The sequence below is a fragment of the Nicotiana tabacum genome, unplaced genomic scaffold, assembly GCF_000715075.1.
Source record: "Nicotiana tabacum cultivar K326 unplaced genomic scaffold, ASM71507v2 Un00002, whole genome shotgun sequence".
Classification (NCBI taxonomy): Eukaryota; Viridiplantae; Streptophyta; class Magnoliopsida; order Solanales; family Solanaceae; genus Nicotiana; species Nicotiana tabacum.
Window position 1 is genome coordinate 3,060,447 of NW_027438240.1, and position 25,837 is coordinate 3,086,283.

Below are 25,837 nucleotides of genomic sequence, written 5' to 3' on the forward strand. Positions count from 1 at the left end.
GGTCAACAAGGGTCGAGGTCGAGATTGATTACTGACAATAAGACTTGTAACGGCTAATTTGTCAGAATAGGATATTAAGAGGGAATATTCTAGGGTATATTACCTTCGTTTGTACTGTTATGGTTTTCTAGGAAAATGTCCTATATATATAGAAAAAAAAGATAATGATAGGGGCATGTAATATTGATTTTGATAAAAAAACTTTTGAGAATAAGATTCTCTCTCTCACACAAAAATACAAAGATTACTTTTTGAAAAAGCTTCTTGTTCATATTATTCCCTACATTTTCACTAGATCTGAGGATTGTTCATGCAAATCTTGGACCTTTCTGTCACTCATCATTGTTAGAAGATATATTTGTCTAATCCATACGCTTTTGGGTGAATCATTCTCCTTATTTACTTAAAACCCCTTTATTGCTATTTATTGTTAGTTATATCTCTATTAACGTTCATGCATCAAGAGTATTTTTGCATTTATTATCACCAATCATTTACGGGATCTGTCCCCCTCTCCCGTACGTTTCCGAGATTAATATCTAGAGTTATTATCCTTAACTAGATTTAATCCCTTGTTATATAAATAAAATAGTTAAACTGAAAATTACCCATTCTCCCATACGTTCCCGAGATTAATATCTAGAGTTATTATCTTTAACTAGATTTAACACATTGTTATATAAATTAAATAGTTTAACCGGAAATTACACTTTTTGATAAAATAATTTGGTGTCGTTTGTGGGGATTTTCTAGCTAAATGTTTTAGTTTCTTCTAATCTACAACCGACATTGGTTACTGATACAAACAAAAACCTTCTTCTCTTTGTAAAATCTAGTTTACCCACCTAACCTTTAAGGCTTGGGATATGTCACATTTTGAATGAAAACGACAACCCCCTTGTACTCAAAAATCAGCGGGAAAAAAACTATTATCATTAATAAAAATAAAAATTCAGAATAGCCTCTTTTTGGAGGGAATTGTTTTGGCGCTAGATTAAGTTTGGTGCTATATTCTGGTAATTAGCATCAATCACAGTGTTTACTTTAAACTTTTAAGCCAAAGCTTGACATAAATTTGGGGAAAACCTAGAGTCATCTGGAAACTAGACGAACTTTTCAAGGTGAGTAACCTTTGATACTTATATTTATTTAGTGGTAGAGAATGAAAAAATATTTCAGTATGTTCTTTTTTTTTTTAAGTTACTCGGAATGTATTAGTGCTTTTTCCTTTTTAAACTTTGTTCTTGTGGTCATGTGGTATGGACTGCATCTTACAGTATGTTCATTATTCATTATGTGGTGGTTATAGAATGGTCTAAAGCCATGTAGGGGCAGACACATTCTACTAACGATGATATATGATTAAAGTATTGTAAAATTTCTTCTGAGGTGCCATTTTGTTCATTCTGGACTCATGGGAACAAAGTCGAGTACTCTTGCTATAAGGACAAAAGTTCTAAGGGAGAGCTGAGATGCCCTTTGTATGGGCCAAAATCCGTCTCTAGGAAATTTAACATAATATGGCATTGAGGAAAGAGTCGGTCGGGCTCACCCAAGATGCAGCAAAGTCACTAGCCGAGGTGCCGACATGAGTCGTAGTCGAAATGTTGACAGGAGTCGTAGTCGAGATGGTCAACAAAGGTCGATGTCGAGATTGATTACTGACGATAAGACTTGTAACGGCTAATTTGTCAAAATATGATATTAAGAGGGAATATTCTAGGGGATATTCCCTTTATTTGTACTATTAGGGTTTTCTAGGAAAAAGTCCCATATATATAGAAAAAAGAGACAATGATAAGGGCATGTAATATTGATTTTGATACGAACATTTTTGAGAATAAAATTCTCTCTCTCACACAAAGATACAAAGATTACCTTTTGAAAAAGCTCTTTGTTCATATTATTTCCTACCTTTTCACCAGATCCGAGGATTGTTCATGCAAATCTTGGACCTTTTTGTCACTCATCATTGTGAGGAGAAATATTCGTCCAATCCATACGTTTTTGGGTGAATCATTCTCCTTATTTACTTAAAAGTCATTTATTGCTATCTATTGTTAGTTATCTCCATTAATGTTCATGCATCAAGAGTATTTTTGCATTTATTATCACCTATCATTTACGGGATATGTACCCTTCTCCCGTACGTTCCCGAGATTAATATCTAGAGTTATTATCCTTAAGTAGATTTAACCCCTTGTTATATAAATTAAATAGTTTAACCGGAAATTACTCTTTCTCCCGTACGTTCCCGAGATTAATATCTAGAGTTATTATCCTTAACTAGATTTAACCCCTTGTTATATAAATTAAATAGTTTAATCGAAAATTATACTTTTTGGTAAAACACCCTTGAAATTTACTTCATCTTTTGAGTGCAAGGGGGTTATCGTTCTCATTCAAAAAGTAAAGGGGTATAGTTTCTCAACCTTTAAAGCTTAAGGGGGTACATTGGATTGCATAAGGGGGTTGTCGTTCCCATTCAAAATGTGAGGGGGTATAGTTTCTCAAGCCTTAAAGGTTAAGGGAGTAAACTAAATTTTACTCTTTATATTATGCTTATTACTATTATAACTTATTAATTAGCAATATTTATTTTATGCGACTTGTTGAGTATTTTAGTATAATATAATGACTCGTCTCACATTATTTTGTATTATTTTCTTGGATAACTTCTTATATAGTTTTATTCTACTAGGATCCAAAGAAATATTAGAGCACAAGTCATCTATTTTATGCTATGAAGATTTTACCGGAAAAAATTAGAAAACCCCGAGAAAAATCGAGATTGAAAAACCGGACTTTTGTTGGTTTGGTTTGGTTTATAGATTTGAAAATCCGAAATAATTGGTTTGATTTAGTAATTGAAAAACCCAAACCAACCCGACCTATATACACCCCTTGTTCTCATTAGTCCTGTAAAGCAACCAACAGCTTTGATAGATATTCGCCTTGATCTTCTTAATTAGAACAAATAGAACCATCGTATAATATTAAAAATAAAAGAAATGGATTTGGACATTAACCTTATTATTTAATCATGATTAATCGATGTAAATAATTATATATTCTTTTTTTACTTTATTATAATAGATGAATATAACATTTTGTATATAATGATTGGATATATATATATATATATCATGTAGACTTAGAGGGTGTTTGGATTGGCTTTTAAGCTGGTCAAATTAGCTTTTAAGTTCTTTTTTTAATTTTTTTTCATTGTTTGACAAAGTTAAAAAATGCTTAAAATAAGTTAAAAACTGCTTAAAACAAGCACTCAACTTATTTTTTCTGGCCGAAAAGCCACTTTTTTTTAAGTCAATCCAAATGGGCTCTTAGGTGCACCATATTTATTATATAAACCAAAACACTTTATAAATATTATTATTTATAGTCACCTTTTATACACATATATATAACTGATCCATCAACTTTTTCCTCAACCCTCTCTCTCTTCTCCCTCAACTCTTTCTCTCTCTCTCTTTTCTCTCAACCCTCTTCCTCTTTTCCCTATACTTTTTTGGTCGCCGTCTAGCTCTACCGGAGCCCAACCAAGCAGTCGTAATCACGCAGAGTTTGGAGGCGCAATGGGTCCATTACCGGTGGTGAAAACAATAGAGGAGGAAGATCGGATGCGTCATCAAATCTGGATCTAACGAAAATGTCGGAATTCATGATTCTCTTTCTGAAATCATAGATCTGGTTCGCTGGCGGAGGCCCACTAACGTCGTTGACTAAGATTCTTACTCAAAACAAAGCCTTTTTTCATCTGGTTTTGTCGTTCAAAATCCATTTTTGGTATTTGGGTTCTCCATCTTCGGAATCCGTCGCTTCTTCTCCGGAATTCATGGCTTGTTCTCCTTCATCGTTCGTCTTCATTTTTAGTTTTAATATAATGTATACAGTATTTTGCTTGGCCGGAAGACGCCATCTCCGACAAAATTTCCTCTCTTCTTTGCTATTGAATCACATACAATGATACAAATACATTGTATTTTGTATAACTACACTCAAATTTGAGTGTATTCTATATTTTTAATACAAATACAGTTTATTTTTTTTTGTGTTTTCGTATGTATTTATATATTTTGAAGGTTATTCTTTTGTGGCAGATCCCTGTATTTGAATTTTTGTTATTTGAATACAGCCGAATCAAATATACAGTAAATTGAATACATGTAAAATCATATACGAATAAATACAGTGAATTGAACACAGTCGAATATCACTGTATTTGTGATTTTTTGTTGTTTGAATACAATCTGATTGAATACAGTGAAATTGAATACAATGTAAAATATTTAAGAATAAATATAGCCGAATTAAATACAATGTACACAGCTGAATTAAATACAACGGTATACACCCTATTTTTAAATTTTTTATTGTTTGAATACAACTGAATTCAATATAGTAAAATTGAATACAATATAAAATATATAAGAACGAATAAATCTAAATTTAATACCATATATACAATCGAATTAAATACAACAATATACATCTAAGTAGCTACAAAATATAATTAACTATTATAACTACGCCTAACAATAATACTCCAAACAATAGTTATTTCTAAGGTTTTGAACACTTGGAATGAATCAGAAAGAAAGGTTTCATGAACCTTTTAGTAATCTCTGAGCACGTGGAAGTTTTTACGTGTGAAGCCCTTAGTCGTCTGCCAAAATACACCTCTCATATCATCAATCATCACCCGTTCGATATACCAAGCGAACGGTTCACATTTACCCAACTCTAAAATGAATCTGATTGGCTCTTACATTATGTTTCTCAATTCTAATTGGCCCACGTCATCAAATATGACGTGCATGAAAACAATCAGCTCCAAGTACGTGCATGATGAAATGGCAGCAACTCATTGGCTACTACACCCACGTTTCTTAGATATGATTGGTCCACGTCATCATACATGACACGTTCGTCAATTCAAAAGGTCTACTAATTCCCCAAAAGAAGGTTGCAGAAGACAGAGACTCGCAGCTATATATAGCGGGCCTTCAATTTCTGAACCTGAAAATCCAAAACTGTCTGTCTCTTTGATCAGCGAAAGTAGAAGAGAAACGATTCAACGACGAAGACATTGTTCATAGGCAGTGTTTTGTAGAAAGAGGAGTCCGTGTTCTGGATCTACGAGCTATGGCTGGTGCGTGGAAAAGACGCGCATCTTTGATCGTTTTCGCAATCTTACTCTTCGGTAAGCATCTCTTTTCCTTTCTTTCTTTTTTTAATAGAATGTTCAGTTTAAAGTTTAAAATTTTAAATTTGAGCTAGCTATGAAAAGAATTGCTGTGTTTAACATGGTTTTGAGCGATTATGAAATGAGGAGAATTGAACCGATTGACACAACATTATTGCTGATTTACTTCTCCATGTGTTAGAGGTAGTTAGTTTTGATATGATTATACTTCGGTTCTCAGATCTGCTTACTGTTTAGTTATTTATTTATATTTGTTCCTATAAAGCCATCCAGATTTAAGAGATTTTCAATTTTCGGTTCTGGTTCTCTTCCACTTTTTTGGCGATTATAACTTGTTAAACGCTTGTAGTAGTGCCACGGAGTTATTCGTTTAAATTGTTATTGTGTAAATAGCAGGGATATACTTGAACAATTAATAAGTAATGGTAAATCCTGAATCAGTACTAATATATTTGATCATTCTGAGTTCTTTAGCTCCATTTTCATATCAACATGTGCTTCTATATCGTAATACTAACAATACTGCGTTAGAGATACAAAGAGTAGAGGATGTAGCAACTAGGTGAAGAATAAAATTTGTTGAACTAGTTAAACAAGTGATAATTGTACATGGATTTCTGGTCCCAGCAATGTCCATGAAGTTGTTTGATCTCTGCAAATTCTTTTGCTTTTCCTGATAGTTTCGCCAATTCAAAAAGGAATAATTGTATACTCATTTACAATGCACTAATCTTGTTGTTTTGGGATTGTCGTCAACAGGGAGCTTGTTCGCATTTTCTATAGCTAAAGAAGAAGCTACCAAGTTAGGAACAGTTATTGGTATAGATCTTGGAACAACTTACTCATGTGTTGGTGTTTACAAGAATGGACATGTTGAAATTATAGCAAATGACCAAGGTAATCGTATCACCCCTTCATGGGTAGCCTTCACTGACGGTGAAAGGCTGATTGGTGAAGCAGCTAAAAACCAGGCTGCTGTTAATCCTGAGAGGACCATCTTTGACGTCAAGAGACTTATCGGGAGAAAGTAAGGCATTGTGTTCTTTAGTATTTTATTTCGTGTGGAAGTCTGCTTGAGATAGTTTTGATAATGACTCTTGACTTATCTCTGTTGATAGGTTTGAGGACAAAGAAGTACAAAGGGACAGGAAACTTGTTCCATATGAGATTGTTAACAAGGATGGGAAACCATATATCCAAGTTAAGATCAAAGATGGGGAGACTAAGGTCTTCAGTCCTGAGGAGATCAGTGCTATGATTCTGACCAAGATGAAAGAAACAGCAGAAGCTTACCTTGGAAAGAAAATCAAGGATGCAGTTGTCACAGTTCCAGGTATCTTCAAAAGTTTCCTATTTCAGATAGTTTGTATGTTGTTCCAAATTTTGGTGTCATACAATTGCTGAGCTTATTATGTCTATCTTTTTTTGTATCTGTAGCATACTTCAATGATGCCCAGAGGCAGGCCACTAAGGATGCCGGTGTTATTGCTGGTTTGAACGTGGCAAGAATCATTAACGAACCAACTGCAGCTGCCATTGCCTATGGATTAGATAAGAAAGGTGGTGAAAAGAACATCCTGGTCTTTGACCTTGGTGGTGGTACATTTGATGTTAGTATCCTCACTATTGACAATGGTGTTTTTGAGGTTCTTGCCACAAATGGAGACACTCATCTAGGAGGTAATAACCTATTGATTAATTCCTTTGTACATTCCCCCTTCCCTCCACATTCTGTATCTTTTAGGAAATAATGCTATATTCTTTTCTTCTACTAACAAATTAGTTTGAAAACTATAAATGCCAGCCGATGAATTTAAAGGTCTTGAAAAGATTTAAATAACTTTCATCTTCTGATCAGTCTCGTTCACAAGTTACATCAATTATCTATTGTTTCTTGCAGGAGAGGATTTTGACCAGAGGATTATGGAGTACTTCATTAAATTGATAAAGAAGAAGCATGGAAAGGACATCAGCAAGGATAACAGGGCTTTGGGAAAGCTCAGGAGAGAAGCTGAGCGTGCCAAGAGAGCACTGAGCAGTCAGCATCAAGTCAGGGTTGAGATAGAATCTCTCTTCGAAGGTGTAGATTTCTCTGAACCCCTTACTCGGGCTCGTTTTGAGGAGCTGAACAACGATTTGTTCAGGAAGACAATGGGTCCTGTTAAGAAGGCTATGGAGGATGCTGGGCTAGAAAAGAACCAGATTGATGAAATTGTATTGGTTGGTGGAAGTACCAGGATTCCTAAAGTTCAACAGCTTTTGAAAGATTATTTTGATGGCAAGGAGCCCAACAAGGGTGTCAACCCTGACGAAGCAGTTGCTTATGGTGCAGCTGTACAAGGAGGAATCTTGAGTGGAGAGGGAGGTGATGAAACCAAAGGTACTGCTTCTTCCAGTCTTCTTTCAGCCATTTGATACTGGAGAGTTTTCTAAGGCAGAAAAATTAACTGTCTTTTTAATTTTAACCAGATATTCTTCTCCTGGATGTTGCTCCATTGACTCTTGGTATTGAAACGGTTGGTGGAGTGATGACAAAGTTGATCCCAAGAAACACTGTTATTCCTACTAAGAAATCTCAAGTCTTCACCACTTACCAGGATCAGCAGACTACGGTCACAATTTCGGTAATACTTCAGACTATTTTCCTAATTAGCTGAATGTGTTGTGCTAAGTATTATTTATGGCTCTTCTGACTTGAAAATTCTCGCCTACAGGTCTTTGAAGGTGAACGCAGTCTCACAAAGGACTGCAGGCTACTTGGGAAATTTGACTTAACTGGAATACCTCCAGCTCCTAGGTACTTGATCCAACTGCTTTCGATAAGAATATTTCATGAGTTGCTTTTGCCTTCTTTGACTATAATTTCTTTTTTTTTTTTTTTTTTTTTGCTTCTATAGAGGAACTCCTCAAATTGAAGTTACATTTGAGGTTGATGCCAACGGCATCCTGAATGTGAAAGCTGAAGATAAAGCCTCTGGAAAATCAGAGAAGATCACCATTACCAATGACAAGGGTCGCTTGAGTCAAGAAGAAATTGAACGTATGGTCAAGGAGGCCGAGGAGTTTGCTGAGGAGGACAAGAAGGTGAAAGAAAGAATTGATGCCCGAAACAGCCTGGAGACTTACGTATACAACATGAGGAACCAAATCAATGACAAGGACAAACTTGCAGACAAGTTAGAGTCTGACGAGAAGGAGAAGATTGAAACCGCCACAAAAGAAGCACTTGAATGGTTGGACGACAACCAGAGTGCTGAGAAGGAGGATTATGACGAAAAACTGAAAGAAGTGGAGGCTGTGTGCAACCCAATTATCACGGCTGTGTATCAGAGATCTGGTGGAGCCCCAGGAGGTGCCAGCGAGGAATCCGCCGAGGATGATGATTCACATGACGAGCTGTAATAGATTTGTAGGTTATAGTTTTCTGTTGTCAAATAGATACACTTCTAATTATTTCTTATGTAATTTCACCATATGGAGGGTGGAACGTAGAACAACTCGGAAGAAACCGTGGGTAAAGGACGTAATGTCGCTCTGGTCTCTTGCCTCTTGTTCATTTTTTCGTACACCTGTATAGAGACTTAAATCAATTCAGAGTTCAGATTTCTGGTATTCATTCTGGTGTGAGGTGACTTGATTTTGAATTTCTGCAGCCAAGTACTGTGTTTGATTTTAATGGTCATTATTTTAATTTTCCAATGTTAAGCCTTTGAGAAAGCTTACCTCCCTAGCATTCTAAGGGGAAGTGATGATAAAAGGACAACGTAACATATCGGGTATTGGCAAGCATAGGAGTTTAACTTATTAAATACACTTACGGGTAGTTTGGTAAGAGTGTATAAGAATAATGATGAATATGATATATTAGTAATGTTGATATTAGTTATGCTTGCATATAATATATTTTTTATTTATTGTTCGGTTTGATTATTAAAGCATTGTATAATTTTTTAAAAAATTATTTGTTTACAAAAATACCCTCATAACCAGCGTTATCTTCTTAAAAGAAACATATGTTGTGGAATGTTTTTATATGAAAAAGGCTTAAAAAAATTATTTGATTTGTCTACCTATATTGTAGTATATAACTTAATATTTATTTATAAAAAATAAAACATGCTAAGTATTTATTTATTTACTAGGGATATAATTTTATTTCTCATTTTCTTAGATTATTTCAAACTTGCATTAATATAATAACATATTTTAATCAAGCATAAATTTTGAAGGACAATTTTGTCTTTAACTAAGTTAATGCATGCATTAAAACTCATTGCATTGTTAATACCATAGTTTCTTATGCATAGAATAATATCAAATAGGGTGTATAACTAATGCATGTTTAAAAAGTGTACCAAACAAAGAATTACTAATACACAAAGCTAATGCATGCATTATTTTACCTAATGCATCCTACCAAACGATCCCTTAGTAAATAAAATAAAGGTAAAGCTTACTCAAGTTGAACCCCCATGGAGGATCGCTACTTCCGTCTGGGACCAGAGTTTCAATTTGGTATATTTTAACTACCTAAGAAAATGTCAGATGCCAATGTTCACGTTTAAGTCAGAACAATGGCTAATTGACTCAAATGTGCTCATTTTCATAGCCGCGTTAGATATTCAATCATCTGCACATGATGAATTGACAAAGCGCTGGAGTTGTAATCGTGAGTTAGCACGTCTAACAAGTATTTTACACCAACCAGATAATAAAATTGATAATATTTTAGCTTTCACTTTCCAATTAGAAACAATGTTACCCCAACATTCAGAAGGGTAAGCAACCAATATAGTAACCTAAAAAGCAAAACAATGAATCCCTTGTACGTCTGGTGACTCCTTTCTTGAAGTGGCAATATCTTTGCTCCATGCCATCGCAGAAGCTCAAAAGATAGTATTAAAATCTAGAAGAGAAAATCCCTTCACTTAGGATGAAAAATAGGTACATAAGCATCTACACCAGTAACATGATCGATCAGCAAAAGGAGAAAAAGAACAAGATATGGTGTACGTTAGTTGTGGGTAGTGGCCTGCTGCAACCAAGGCCAGTGCAACTCGCAGACATCTCGAGGGCAGTCACCATCATTATCCTTAATCTCCACATTAGCACCATGCTTTACGAGAAACTCAGCAATATCTTCCCTTTCACAAACAGCAGCATAATGAAGTGCTGTCTGGCCCTCTAGATCCTTCAATGATCAAAATAACAAGAATTTGCAATTCAGCATATATCACAAGCATGAAAACCAGAAGCACCCACAGACATTGGAAACTATGGAAGAATTACGAGGCCCAATGCTTAAAACCAAGTTCGACAAACTCCAGAGTCCAACCTTCAACTAAAAGAATTGCAGCCTCATAAGCTCTAGCCTTATATTTCCCCAAGATACAGAACCTTTGAGGAAGCAAGCTTCAGACCAAGACCACCTTGCGTTAGCTCTCTCTGACGGTTTCCATGGCTAAGAATTATAGCATTTAAACCCGTTTTAATTATGTTTTGAGTGATTTTAGGGTTTCAGGTGAATATTCGTGTTTCTTGTACTGCACTTGTGTTTTGAGTGACATTAGCTCTTTCAGGTAGAATTAATGTCTCATGTGCCACTTGCATTTTGAGTACATTAGGTTTCCTTTAACACATAGGCCACACTTAAGTTTGCTTGATATAAGGGTTTTGATTAAACCTTCTGCATAACAAGTATTTGAGTGTATTTTAGCACACTTTTGGTCTCATCTTGCCTTTTTTATTTATTTATTTATTGAATCTGTTGGCCTCATCTTCCTTTGTGATTACATGATCACATAATGCAATTTTAAAACTCACTAGGTTTAGCATCTATGTTGTTCTTTGCCTCTCTTTTAGTCCCGACATAATGATAAATTCTCAAAAACACTATATTGAAGAGTGAGGGAAGAGAGAGAGAGAGAGAGAGAGAGAGAGAGAGAGAGAGAGAGAGGGGATGAATATACAAGAAAACTACAGCTTCATCAAGTAAGGTTATTGCTCTTAAGACTTTCAAATGAAAAAATCATGCAATAAAATACAAGCCCGAGAAAGTATAATTATAACTAATCACAGAACCGAAACAAGATCAGGGGTTGTCACAATGCAAAATTATATGTACCTTGGCGTTTACATCGGCATTCCTGCTTAAAAGCAATTTAGTGATGCTGAGATGACCACGATCTACAGCCCAGTGCAAGGGGGCACGACCCTCACTGTCTGGAATCATGTCAAGAAACAACTTTCAGTCAACATCAAATAAACAAAAGAAAGCAAAAGCTGCACTACAAGTTCCAGGTAGACATCATTCAAGAAGCTCCAGGGTCGTCACACTCGACCACTCTAAACATTCTCTCAGTTCTCCACCCGATTATTTTTCTTCTTGGTATGAACGCAAGAGAATCATCAAGAATCATCTTAGTTCAATGAAAATTGACCCATCCTCGGGAGTTGATTATTAATTAAAAACCATAAGCAAAGCAAATACCAGTGAATCAAACATATCAACATTAAAACACCACAACTAAACTTCACAAGAATTGATTTATCACATTGAGAACCAACCTTTCACATTCACAGGAACACCACTCTCAATGCACTTAAGCAAGTTCTCCTCGTCCCCTTCTCTGGCAAAGGCATGAATTGCATCCAATTTTCTGCAAAGAGAATAGAGGGTATGTGAAGCATTATAATTATTATAAAATAGACACATATAGATAAAAGACAAAAGAATGAGAGAAAGTTACACAACTTGAAAATGACCAACAAAGTACAGCTTGTTCAAAAGTTCATCCCTCAGATAAACAAGAAAAGCGTAGTTAAATAAGGAAGCTCATCTAAGACTTGTTAAGACAGACAGATTAGATGCTGCTTATTGTTAGCACCATTGCCTCTAGTGTAGGAAAAATAAAATAAGAATGAAACTATAATACAAAATAACCTCTATAAACTCGCCAGAACCACAGAGTTGAAATTCCAAAGAATATTTCTGCTTTTTGATGCCAAGATAAACTAGTTATAGACTACATAGCAGTTGTTGCAGAGACCGTCCTTCACAAATAGAATGAACGACGACAACAAATAAAAGAACCACACAGTATCCAGCCCACATTTTACAAAAGGCCAAAAGAACAATGTGTCGGTTAAAGTTTAAACTACCAAGCCAAATAGTAAAAGGTCTTCAGGCTTAGAACTCACAATAAAGTTTGATTGATTAAACCAGAGTCTGGAAGATTTTCCTTCGACATTTACAGCAATTATAGGTTTAGCTATTAAGGGGAGGGGTAGGACATAAAAAAGGAACAGAACCATGACATACTTATACTAACGTATAATTTCTAATTTTTTCCACACTTACTAGAAGAATATGAATTCCTTAGTCTTTGTTAGGAGAAAGTGTGAGTTCAATGTATTTAAAATAGTAAACTTTGGTCCTACAAAAGTTTTAGAGTTATATAACATGTATCAGAACTTTTCCTTTAAAAAAAGTGCAACGCTTAAATGGGATGGGTTGAAATAACAAGGGATAATTTTTTGGGACTGAGTGCATGATTTCCGCGAAAGGGGCACATTTAAATTGTTATACAAGTAACATTTTAAAGAAAAAAAAAACATAGGCTGCAAAAGTTTGGGTTCACACAAGTTAAAGAACCTTACAACTCGTTTCCGGATTCCTCCTCATCGATGAAGGTACTGAAAACAGGTCCCATTGGCCCTCTAGAATCTGCATTACGTGCAACACTACTTTCTTCGTCCTTCTTTTTCTATTCGAGCATGTTGAGAAGACCAAACAGCAATAAGAAGACAGCGAGGAGAAGAAAAAGAAGTAGAACATTCATTTAGTCCAGGAAAACAAAGACATGATCGATTGCTATTAAAAACAAAGATGTGTCTCTTACAGTTTCAGATCCAGAAAGCCAGGAAGGATATAACTCAGTCACGATATCAAGATACTTCTCCATGGCTTCTTCAGGAGGCATGGCACCCAATTTCTGCCATGCTTGCCTAATACATGATCAAAGTAAACCTTATCATCAGTCATGCAAGAAAGACCAACCAAAATATACCATTAATAACTTAGAAAACATTTTATCTACAGTAAGACACTTAGGAAACAAATTAAAAGGATATAGAGCATTCATTTTGAAGTGATGAGCTATACGGTTTGAACTTATAACAATTCTTTGATCTTGCTAGTTGGAAAAATCTTATTGCTTTTACAAGGGAAATGAGAGTTTAGTCTATAAGCTATTTTTCTTGTGCCGTCTTCGTTGTGCAGAAGTAATCATGCTTTTCTACACAGGGATTGGTTGAGAGAGTGGCTGTGATTTTTTCTGATAGCAACAACGTACCTCTTGAGAGATTTGTTTTCAAGATAAATGTGAACCAGTCCTGTGGTTTGAAGTTGGAGGAAGCTAATCTGAAGTTCTCTCTAAAATCATTTTTGATCAAGCTTCCTTTGTCACAGTCGATAATGAAGGTTCTTCCACCAGGTAACCTCTATTAGAAACTTCATTTAAAACGTCACTTCAGATCTTCCTCTAATCACATTAGATTAGTGTGTTTGTATTTACTAGATGTGCTTAAGACTAAGTATCTAAGGGGAAAGGGAGGTTGATGCTATAGAACCTTTGTGCTGAATTGATCATTTTAGGTGACATCTTATCCCTGAGACATCCATCTCTAGCCACCTTATGAATTATTATATAGTCGAGTGTCTGAGTATAGACATCTTTGAGTATTTGGCTAGCTATGTTATGCTTGAAGCTTAGAGCACACACAACTTTATTCAAAACAACACTGTCAATGCAATCCGAACAATTTGTTTTCAAGCAAAGTAATACATTCAGAGAAGTCCTCGGGAACTTCCACTTCCCTCACCCCTTATTATCATCCTATTGTCTATCATAGCTAGCAGTAAATTTGTGTACATCAATTTCATAAACTTTGATATCTCATTCAATATTCCAACAAGGAGACAATAGCCTTCAATTGCTTACCCTAATAAGCCGTAGCACAATATGGTTCACTATACTTTAAGTTACTTTAGCAACTTCTAAGAGTATACTCTTGCACTGATAACTAAGCATCAGCATCTAGTCTTAGTACTCCTATCAAGTTGTAATTCTGTTTAAGAAACTCAAACTACTTAATTTGCTAATCACATGTATCACAGGAGTTTACTATTTGAGCTATTTTCCCTTCATTAACCTAACAAGAATATGTAACATGATAGAGTCAACGTTTTTAAAAGCGAAAACCGCAAAAAAGCGACAAGGCCATGAGGCTTGAGGCGAAAAGCGAGAAGTCAAGAGCACGCTTCTTTGAAATGAAACGCGCAATTTACGGAAAGTTGAAAGATACCGATGAATTTAGTACTATATATATCAAGTTGCAATTAAAATAACTAATTTCAGTATCAATATATAAAGAGGCAGACATTAGTCCAACTCCTCAAAGACGAGATTCAAAGAATCAACCAACTTCTTGTTCAGTTGCAGGTCATTGTTGAAGAACATGGCTTCACCCATGAAGCTATAACCCCTCGCTACACATGCTTTAAGCACCAAGTGATGACTTTCGAAAACAATGTCTATATCTAAAGCAGAGTATCAGATTTATCATCAAATGTATCACACTATCTACGCAGATATAACAGTCATAAAGAACTTCTACATTCAAAAGATAAAGCAAAAGACTAGCTGATTTTAGACAATACTAAACGTCTTATAGTATTTAACATCAAAACAGCAAAAAGGATTATAGGCGGAGATTTCCAGAGCATTACCACTTGGCACGGGCAGTCATTTTGAGAGCGGATGGCTGTGGAGCAGTGCAAGGTCCCTCAGTCGCAATCTTATAAAGCCCATAGAGCTGCAATTGCACCTCATTTGATACCTTTTGCGAGCGATCAGCTGCCGTAGCAGCCACGAAAGCCGTCGCGGCACTAAACGCCTCATCCAACTCAGTACTCTCTACACCTTCCCAATCATCGTCGCTTTCTATGCCGCCGCTACTCACCGAGCTCCCGTTTAAACCGCCGTCGTTCCTCTGAATTAGCGGCTCAGTAGTAGTATCCTCCGATTGAATGTTCGGTTCGACTTCGTAGGAATCGCCACGCGTGATACGAAGATTCTCGTCGCGAAAAGCGAAGATGATAGAGAAAAGCTTGGCGAGGAGGAAAGAGAAAATAACGCCGAAGATCACCGACTGTAGATACTGCTGCCAATCGGCCATGAAAGGTGTGGGCTATAGCACACGAAAATATAGGAACCATGCCGAGTTCTCGTATTATAGTCCAAAAATGCCAAACAATGAGGAACGATCATTGCAGCTTGGTGACCAATGTTCCTTAAGTCGTTTGCTATTGTCTGGATAAATTTTAGGCGGTTAGGGTCCAGGGGCTCGAGCCCACGCCTTGGTTATAGTACACCAAAATATGGGAGTCGGGCCGAGTCCTTGTATTATGGTCCAAAATGCCATAAAATGAGGAACGGTCATGGCGAGTCAGTGACCGATGTTACTTAGGTCATGTTCTATTGTCCGGATAAATTTTAGGCAGTCCGGGTCTGGGGGATCGAGCCCACGCGAAAAGCATGGGCTATAGCACACGAAAATATGGGAACAGGTCCGAGTTCTCGTATTATGGCCCAAAAATGACATAAAATGAGGAACGGTCATGGCGGGTGGGTGACCAATGTTCCTTAGGTCATTTTCTATTATCCGGATAAATTTTACACTATCCGTGTCCGGGGGCCGAGCCCACGCGGAAGGTGTGGGTTATAGCACACGAAAATATGGGAATCAGGCCGAGTTCTCGTATTATGGCCCAAAAATGCCAAAACATGAGGAACTGTCATGGCGGGTCGGTGAAAAATGTTCCTTAGATTATTTTTTATTGTTCGGATAAACTTTAGGTGGTCCGGGTCCGGGGGATCGAGCCCACACAGAAGGTGTGGGTTATAGCACATGAAAATTTAAGAATCAGGCCGAGTTTTCGTATTATGGCCCAAAAATGCCAAACAATGAGGAACGGTCATGGAGTGTCGATGAACAGTGTTCCTTAGGTCGTTTTCTATTACCCAAATACATTTTAGGCGGTCCGGGTCCGGGGGCCCGAGCCCATGCGGAAGGCGTGAGCTATAGCACACGAAAATATGGGAATCGGTCCGAGTTCTCGTATTATGAACCAAAAATGCCAAAATATGAGGAACTGTCATGGCGGGTTGGTGAACAATATTCCTTAGGTTTTTCTATTGTCTGGACAAATTTTAGGCGGTCCGGGTCCGAGGGCACGGACCTACGCGAAAGGCATGGGCTATAGGGCACGAAAATATGGGAATTAGAACGAGTTCTTGTATTATGGCCCAAAATACAACAAAATGAGGAACGGTCATGGCTAGTCGATGACCAATATTCCTTAGGTCATTTTCTATTGTCCGGATATAGTTTAGGCGGTCCGGGTCTGGGGCCCCCAGCCCACGTGGAAGGCGTGGGTTATAACACACGAAACTATGAGAATCGGTCCGAGTTCTCGTATTATGACCCAAAAATATCAAAAAATGAGGAATTGTCATGGCGGGTCGGTGAACAATGTTCCTTAGGTCATTTCCTATTGTCTGGATAAAGTTTAGGCGGTCCGGGTCCCGGGGCAGGGGCCCACGCGGAAGGCGTGGGCTATAGGGCACGAAAATATCGGAATCGGACCCAATTCTTGTATTATGGCCCAAAAATGCCAATAAATAAGGAACGGTCATGGCGGGTCAGTGACCGATAATACTTAGGTCATGTTCTATTGTTCGGATAAATTTTAGGCGGTCCGGGTCTGGGGAATCGAGCCCACGCGGAAGGCGTGAGCCATAGCACACGAAAATATGGGAATCAAGCCGAGTTCTCATATTATGGCCCAAAAATTCCAAACAGTGAGAAACGGTCATGGTGGGTAGGTAACCAATGTTCCTTAGGTCATTTTCTATTATCCGAATAAATTTTAAGCAGTCCTGGTCCGGGGGACCAAGCCCACGCGGAAGGCGTGGGCTATAACACACGAAAATATGGGAATCGAGCAGAGTTCTCGTATTATGACCCAAAAATGCAATAAAATGAGGAACGGTCATGGCGGGTCGATGACCAATGTTCCTTAGGCCATTTTTTATTACCCGGATACATTTTAGGTAGTCCGAGTCCGGGGGCCCGAGCTCACGCGAAAGGCGTGGGCTATAGCACACGAAAATATGGGAATCGGTCTGAGTTCTCATATTATGACCCAAAAATGCCAAACAATGAGGAACTGTCATGGAGGGTCGGTGAACAATGTTCCTAAGGTCATTTTCTATTGTCGGGATAAATTTAAGGCGGTCCGGGTCCGGGATCCTCAGCCCACGCGGAAGGCGTGGGCTATAACACACGAAAATATGGGAATCGGTCTAAGTTCTCGTATTATGACCCAACAATACCAAAAATGAGGAATTGTCATGGAGGGTCGCTGAACAATGTTCCTTAGGTCATTTTCTATTGTATGGATAAATTTTAAGCGGTCTGTGTCCGGGGGCAGGGGCCCACGCAGAAGGCATGGGCTATAGGACACGAAAATATCGAAATCGGACCGAATTCTCGTATTATGGCCCTAAAATGCCACAAAATAAGGAACGGTCATGGCGGGTCGATGACCAATGTTCTGTAGGTCGTTTTCTATTATCCGGATAAATTTTAGGCAGTCTGGCTCCGGGGCCCGAGCCCACGAGGACGGCGTGGGCTATAGCACACAAAACTATGGAAATCGGTTTGAGTTCTCGTATTATGACACAAAAATGCCAAGAAATGAGGAAGTGTCATGGCGGGTCACTAACCGATGTTACTTAGGTTATGTTCTGTTGTCCGGATAAATTTTAGGCGATCTGGGTCTGGGGGATCGAGCCCACGCGAAAGGCGTGGGCTATAGCACACGAAAATATGGGAAATAGACTGAGTTCTCGTTTTATGGCCCAAAAATTTCAAACAATGAGAAACGGTCATGGCGGGTCGGTGACAAATGTTCCTTAGGTCGTTTTCTATTATCCGAATAATTTTTAGGCGGTCCAGGTCAGGGGGCCCGAGGTATATGGGAATCGGGCTGAGTTCTCGTATTTTGGCCCAAAAAATTCAAAACATAAGGAACTGTCATGGCGGATCGGTGAACAATGTTCCTTAGGTCATTTTCTATTGTCCGAATAAATTTTAGGCGGTCCGGGTCTGGAACATCGAGCCTCCGCGGAAGGCGTGGGCTATAGCACACAAAAATATGGTAATGAGGCTACGTTTTCGTATTATGGCCCAAAAATGTCAAACAATGAGGAACAGTCATGGCAGATCGGTGACCAATGTTCCTTAGGTCGTTTGCTATTATCCGGATATATTTTAGGCGGTCCGGGGGCCCGAGCCCACGCGGAAGGCGTGGGCTATAGCATACGACAATATGAGAATCGGTCTGAATTCTCGTATTATGACCCAAAAATGCAATAAAATGAAGAACTGTCATGGCGGTTTGGTAAACAATGTTCCTTAGTTCATTTTCTATTGTCTGGATAAATTTTAGGCGGTCCGAGTCCGGTGAACGGGCCCACGCGGAAGGCGTGGGCACAAAAATATAGAAATCAGACCGAGTTCTCGTATTATGGCCCACAAATGCCACAAAATGAGGAACGGTCATGTCGGGTCGATGACTAATGTTCCTTAGGTCGTTTTCTATTGTCTAGATAAATTTTAGGCGGCTTCGGTCCAGGGTAGGGGTGGCAAGTGGGCTGGGCCCGGTCCTAAGTGGGCTTCGCGGGCCCGGTCCTAAGTGGGCCGGTCCTATGCGGTCCGGTCCTAAACGGTCCTGGGCTTCGCGGGCTTACTGCTGGAACCGGCTCGGGATCGGGACCACGAACTAACGGGCCCGGTTTAGTGGGCCGGCCCTGGGCCCAAACGGGCTTAAACGGGCCCACACAGAAACTTTCTCTTTTTAATTTTTTTTATATAGAAGTTAGATAAAAAAAATAGTAATAAAGATATATAAGCTATATTCGATTTATATACTATATATACATCTTAAAATATACTATATATACATGTATATCTACTATATATATCTAGTATATCTGGTATACTATGTATATATAGTATATCTTAAGATGTATATATAGTATAGTATATATAGTATATCTTAAGATGTATATATATAGTATAGTATATATAGTATATCTTAAGATGTATATATAGTATATCGAATATAGTTTATATATCTTATGAGATGTATATATAGTATAGACTATAGTATAGTATAAATATAAGCTTATATGTATACTATACTATACTATAATATATATACATCTTACTATATATAAGCTATATTCGATTTATATACTATATATACATCTTAAGATATACTATATATACATGTATATCTACTATATATATCTAGTATACTATGTATATATAGTATATCTTAAGATGTATATGTAGTATATCTTAAGATTTATATATAGTATAGTATATATAGTATATCTTAAGATGTATATATAGTATAGTATATATAGTATATCTTAAGATGTATATATAGTATAGTATATATAGTATATCTTAAGATGTATATATAGTATATCGAATATAGTTTATATATCTTATGAGATGTATATATAGTATAGACTATAGTATAGTATAAATATAAGCTTATATGTATACTATACTATACTATAATATATATACATCTTACTATATATAAGCTATATTCGATTTATATACTATATATACATCTTAAGATATACTATATATACATGTATATCTACTATACTATACTATATATATATAGTATATCTTAAGATGTATATCTAGTATATCTTAAGATGTATATCTAGTATAGTATATATAGTATATCTTAAGATGTATATATAGTATAGTATATATAGTATATCTTAAGATATATATATAGTATATCGAATATAGTTTATATATCTTATGAGATGTATATATAGTATAGACTATAGTATAGTAAAAATATAAGCTTATATGTATACTATACTATACTATAATATATATACATCTTAAGATATACTATATATACATCTTAAGATGTATCTATAGTATAGTATAAATATAAGCTTAAGTATATCTTAAGATGTATATATAGTATAGTATATATAGTATATCTTAAGATGTATATATAGTATAGTATATATAGTATATCTTAAGATGTATATATAGTATATCGAATATAGTTTATATATCTTATGAGATGTATATATAGTATAGACTATAGTATAGTATAAATATAAGCTTATATGTATACTATACTATACTATAATATATATACATCTTACTATATATAAGCTATATTCGATTTATATACTATATATACATCTTAAGATATACTATATATACATGTATATCTACTATATATATCTAGTATACTATGTATATATAGTATATCTTAAGATGTATATGTAGTATATCTTAAGATGTATATATAGTATAGTATATATAGTATATCTTAAGATGTATATATAGTATAGTATATATAGTATATCTTAAGATGTATATATAGTATATCGAATATAGTTTATATATCTTATGAGATGTATATATAGTATAGACTATAGTATAGTATAAATATAAGCTTATATGTATACTATACTATACTATAATATATATACATCTTACTATATATAAGCTATATTCGATTTATATACTATATATACATCTTAAGATATACTATATATACATGTATATCTACTATATATATATCTAGTATACTATGTATATATAGTATATCTTAAGATGTATATATAGTATATACTATGTATATATAGTATATCTTAAGATGTATATGTAGTATAGTATATATAGTATATCTTAAGATGTATATATAGTATAGTATATATAGTATATCTTAAGATGTATATATAGTATATCGAATATAGTTTATATATCTTATGAGATGTATATATAGTATAGACTATAGTATAGTATAAATATAAGCTTATATGTATACTATACTATACTATAATATATATACATCTTACTATATATAAGCTATATTCGATTTATATACTATATATACATCTTAAGATATACTATATATACATGTATATCTACTATATATATCTAGTATACTATGTATATATAGTATATCTTAAGATGTATATGTAGTATATCTTAAGATGTATATATAGTATAGTATATATATATAGTATAGACTATAGTATAGTATATATATAAGCTTATATGTATACTATACTATACTATAATATATATACATCTTACTATATATACTATACTATACTATATTATACTATATGTATAGCTTAAGATATAAAAGAACAAAAATATTGTAAAGAGATATTCAAATCAATGCGTTATATTTTTATTATAGCATTAAAAATCATGGCAATATCTTTCTTAGTCTTCCTCCCCCTATGGAATGAGCACAACAAGGTGCTAATACCACCATTGAGAAAAAAAAAGAAACTAATCAAGATGTGCCAAAATACAAGTTACATATTAATTTACATGGTATCTCTTACAAATTTCATAAATCCTTCAAGGTTCGGAGGAATTTCCGTTGGTGGTGGCGGAAATGAAGCTTGCTCATCACCGCTTCCAGGCGAAGCATTATCCTCCGGTTGCGTTTTTGAGGGTGTAGCAATATGTGTCTAGCCAAACTTCCCGTTCCCCCTCCCCCCCCCCCCCCGACTTCCAACATATTGAAAAACTAACTCTTTGCCACAAGTTTTATACTTAGCCTTATTTTTTTCTCTTAGTTGAGTAAAAAATTACCAAACAAGAGATGTTTCTGCCCGTTTAGGAGGTTGTCTAGAAAAAGTAGGGGCACTAATAGGAGGGTCAGATGGGGGATCATCTAGATTATTATTAGTTGGGTTAACTTCAGGAGCAGGACTAGTGGGTGCATCATCATCCGGTTGCGTTTCATCAAAATCTATTTCTTCATCATCATTTTCACCAATAGTTGGATTACCATAAAGAGCATTCATATATTCATGGTTTAATTGTTCACCGGGTGCTATATTATGGAAAAATTGACTCTCGGTAAATTGTAATAAACTATTATCGCTATCAAGAATAGGAGGTGTAGGACGGGTAACATGTTTGGGTCGTGGAGCCGGGGGAAGTGGAGGAGGAACATATTGGCCACTAGATTCACCACTCTTCGATTTTCCATTATTTTTACTAAACATATTTTTTAAGGAATAAGCCATCTTAACTAATCAAACAAAGTAAATAAAACAAATAAAATTATAATATTAAAACTTAAGAGTTGGAACGAGTTTACCGAATTGACGAACAACTTGTTGGAAATTGATTATCGTTGAAGACTTTAATTCACCAACTTCACAATTGTTTCACAAATTGTAACAATAAAGTAAGCAATAGTAGAAGTAAATTAGAGAGAGATTGTGATAGATTGATGATTTTGTAAGAAAAAAAGAAATAATGATGGGGTATTTATAGTTAAAAATAGGAAAAAAGTATAATTATAAAAAGTTTGGGATTAAAACAAAGTTGAGGGGTTAAATGGCTATTTCATAAATAGCCAACGACTATTTTTGACAGCCCAACGACTATTTTTTACAGTCCAACGTTTTTTTTAAAAAAAAAAAAAAAATAGCCGTTGGGCCCGCTAGGCCCGCTAGGCCCGCTAAGGGGACCAGGCCGGTCCCGGGCTTGGCGGGCCTAATCATAGGACCGGCCCACGAGACCGGACCAGGCCCGCTAAAATCGGACCAAACGGTCCTGGCCCGTTTAGCCGTTTGGCCCGTCTGGCCCGCGGTCCTGGGCCGGCCCCGGGCCTGGACCGGCCCACTTGCCAGGCCTAGTCCAGGGGCCCAAGCCCACGCAGAAGGCGTGGGCTATAGTAGACGAAAATATGGGAATAAGGCCGATTTCTCGTATTTTGACCCAAAAATGCAATAAAATGATGAACCTTCATGGTGGGTCGATGACCAATGTTCCTTAGGTTGTTTGCTATTACCAGGATACATTTTAGGCAATTCGGTTCCGGGGGCCCGAGCCCACGCGGAAGGCATGGGCTATAGCACACGAAAATATAGGAATCATGCCGAGTTATCGTATTATGGCCCAAAAATGATAAACAGTGAGGAACGGTCATGGCGGGTCGATGGCCAATGTTCCTTATGTCGTTTTCTATTAACCAGATACCTTTTAGGCACTCGGGTTTTGGGGGCCCGAGCCCTCGCGGAAGGCTTGGGCTATAGCACACGAAAATATGAGAATCGGTCCGAGTTCTCATATTATGACACAAAAATGCCAAAAAATGAGGAACTGTCATGGAGGGTCAGTGAACAATGTTCCTTAGGTCATTTTTTATTGTCTGGATAAATTTTAGGGAGTCCGGGTGCACGGGCCCACGCGGAATGCTTAGGCTATAGGGCAAGAAAATATCGAAATCGGACCAAATTCTCGTATTATGGCCCAAAAATGCCACTTAATTAGGAACGGTCATGGCAGGTCGATGACCAATGATCCGTAGGTTGTCTTCTATTATTCGGATAAATTTTAGGCGGTCTGGGTACGGGGGCCCGAGCCCACGCGAAAGGCATGGGCTATAACACACGAAAATATGGGAATCAGATTGAGTTCTCATATTATGACCCAAAAATGCCAAAAAATGAGGAACTGTCATGGCGGGTCAGTGGCCGATGTTACTTAGGTCATGTTCTATTGTCCGGATAAATTTTAGGTGGACCTGGTTCGGAGGCGCCCACGCAGAAGGCGTGGGCTATAGCACACGAAAATATGAGAATCGAGCCGATTTCTCGTATTATGACCCAAAAATACAATAAAATGAGGAAGTGTCATGGTGCGTCGATGACCAATGTTCCTTAAGTCGTTTACTATTATCCGGATATATTTTAGGCAGTTCGGGTCCGGGGGCCCGAGCCCACGCGGAAGTCGTGGTCTATAGCACACGCCAATATTAGAATCGGTCTGAGTTCTCGTATTATGACCCAAAAATGGAATAAAATGAGGAACTGTCATAGCGGGTTAGTAAACAATGTTCCTTAGGTCATTTTCTATTGTCTGGATAAATTTTAGGCGGTCCGGGTCCGGATGTACGGGCCCACGCGGAAGGCGTGGTCTATAGGGCACAAAAATATGAAAATCGGACCGAGTTCTCGTATTATGGCCCACAAATGCCACAAAATGAGGAAAGGTCATGGAAGGTCGATGACCAATGTTCCTTAGGTCATTTTCTATTGTCCGAATAAAATTTAGGTGGTCTGGGTCCAGGGGCCCAAGCCCACGCAGAAGGCGTGGGCTATAGTAGATGAAAATATGGGAATCAGGCCGATTTCTCGTATATTGACCCAAAAATGCTATAAAATGAGGAACCTTCATGGCGGGTCGATGACCAATGTTCCTTAGGTTGTTTGCTATTACCCGGATACATTTTAGGCAGTCCAGTTTCGGGGGCCCGAGCCCAGGCGGAAGGCATGGGCTATAGCACACGAAAATATAGGAATCATGCCGAGTTATCGTATTATGGCCCAAAAATGACAAACAGTGAGGAACGGTCATGGCGGGTCGATGGCCAATGTTCCTTAGGTCGTTTTCTCTTATCCGGATACATTTTAGGCAGTCCGATTTTGGGGGCCCGAGCCCACGCGGAAGGCGTGGGCTATAGCACACAAAAATATGAGAATCGATCCAAGTAATCATATTATGACCCAAAAATTGCAAAAAATGAGGAACGGTCATGGCGGGTCAGTGAACAATGTTCCTTAGGTCATTTTCTATTGTCTGGATAAATTTTAGGGAGTTCGGGTGCACGGGCCCACGCGGAATGCTTGGGCTATAGGGCAAGAAAATATCGAAATCGGACCGAATTCTCGTATTATGGCCCAAAAATGCCACTTAATGAGGAACAGTCATGGCGGGTCGATGACCAATGATCTGTAGGTCATCTTCTATTATTCGAATAAATTTTAGGCGGTCTGGGTACGGGGGCCCGAGCCCACGCGAAAGGCGTGGGCTATAGCACATGAAAATATGGGAATCAGATTGAGTTCTCGTATTATGACCCAAAAATGCCAAAAAATGAGGAACTGTCATGGCGGGTCGGTGGACGATGTTACTTAGGTCATGTTCTATTGTACGGATAAATTTTAGGTGGACCTGGTCCGGAGGCGCCCACACGGAAGGCGTGGGCTATAGCACACGAAAATATGGGAATCGAGCCGATTTCTCGTATTATGACCCAAAAATGCAATAAAATGAGGAAGTGTCATGGTGCGTCGATGACCAATGTTCCTTAGGTCGTTTACTATTATCCGGAAATATATTTTAGGCAGTCCGGGTCCGGGGGCCCGAGCCCACACGGAAGGCGAGGTCTATAGCACACGAAAATATGGGAATCGGGGTATTATGACCCAAAAATGCAATAAAATGAGGAACTGTCATAGCGCTTTGGTAAACAATGTTCCTTAGGTCATTTTCTATTGTCTGGATAAATTTTAGGCGGTCCAGGTCCGGATGCACGGGCCCACGTGGAAGGCGTAGTCTATAGGGCACGAAAATATGAAAATCAGAACGAGTTCTCGTATTATGGCCCACAAA

At 37.2% G+C, this 25,837-nt stretch overlaps 2 protein-coding genes across 2 annotated transcripts; one reads left to right on the plus strand and one right to left on the minus strand.

The window, feature by feature from the left end:
* The first annotated feature begins 4,981 nt into the window (after positions 1 to 4,981).
* LOC107771128 (luminal-binding protein 5-like) lies at positions 4,982 to 8,840 on the plus strand. Its single transcript, XM_075248600.1, has 8 exons — positions 4,982 to 5,221; positions 5,984 to 6,251; positions 6,343 to 6,557; positions 6,662 to 6,904; positions 7,125 to 7,604; positions 7,694 to 7,848; positions 7,939 to 8,021; positions 8,122 to 8,840. The coding sequence occupies exons 1-8, from the start codon at positions 5,164 to 5,166 to the stop codon at positions 8,624 to 8,626; spliced, it is 2,007 nt and encodes a 668-aa protein (XP_075104701.1). The 5' UTR covers positions 4,982 to 5,163; the 3' UTR covers positions 8,627 to 8,840.
* A 1,093-nt stretch (positions 8,841 to 9,933) lies between these two features.
* LOC107771129 (acyl-CoA-binding domain-containing protein 1-like) lies at positions 9,934 to 15,493 on the minus strand. Its single transcript, XM_016590455.2, has 6 exons — positions 15,015 to 15,493; positions 13,126 to 13,231; positions 12,884 to 12,990; positions 11,792 to 11,883; positions 11,349 to 11,446; positions 9,934 to 10,415 (listed from the first exon to the last, which is right to left on the minus strand). The coding sequence occupies exons 1-6, from the start codon at positions 15,461 to 15,463 to the stop codon at positions 10,239 to 10,241; spliced, it is 1,029 nt and encodes a 342-aa protein (XP_016445941.2). The 5' UTR covers positions 15,464 to 15,493; the 3' UTR covers positions 9,934 to 10,238.
* Between the last annotated feature and the right edge of the window lie 10,344 nt (positions 15,494 to 25,837).

Bases quoted from the DNA above. Each gene is read 5' to 3' on its own strand.
- LOC107771128 (XM_075248600.1), top strand. From the start codon at position 5,164: ATGGCTGGTGCGTGGAAAAGACGCGCATCTTTGATCGTTTTCGCAATC. The intron at 6,252-6,342 runs GTAAGGCATTGT...CTCTGTTGATAG, and splicing joins AAGAGACTTATCGGGAGAAA to GTTTGAGGACAAAGAAGTAC. The intron at 6,558-6,661 runs GTATCTTCAAAA...TTGTATCTGTAG, and splicing joins TGCAGTTGTCACAGTTCCAG to CATACTTCAATGATGCCCAG.
- LOC107771129 (XM_016590455.2), bottom strand. From the start codon at position 15,463: ATGGCCGATTGGCAGCAGTATCTACAGTCGGTGATCTTCGGCGTTATT. The intron at 12,991-13,125 runs GTAAGAGACACA...ATGCTCGAATAG, and splicing joins GGCTTTCTGGATCTGAAACT to AAAAAGAAGGACGAAGAAAG. The intron at 11,447-11,791 runs GTTGGTTCTCAA...ACATGATTCCAG, and splicing joins TGTTCCTGTGAATGTGAAAG to ACAGTGAGGGTCGTGCCCCC.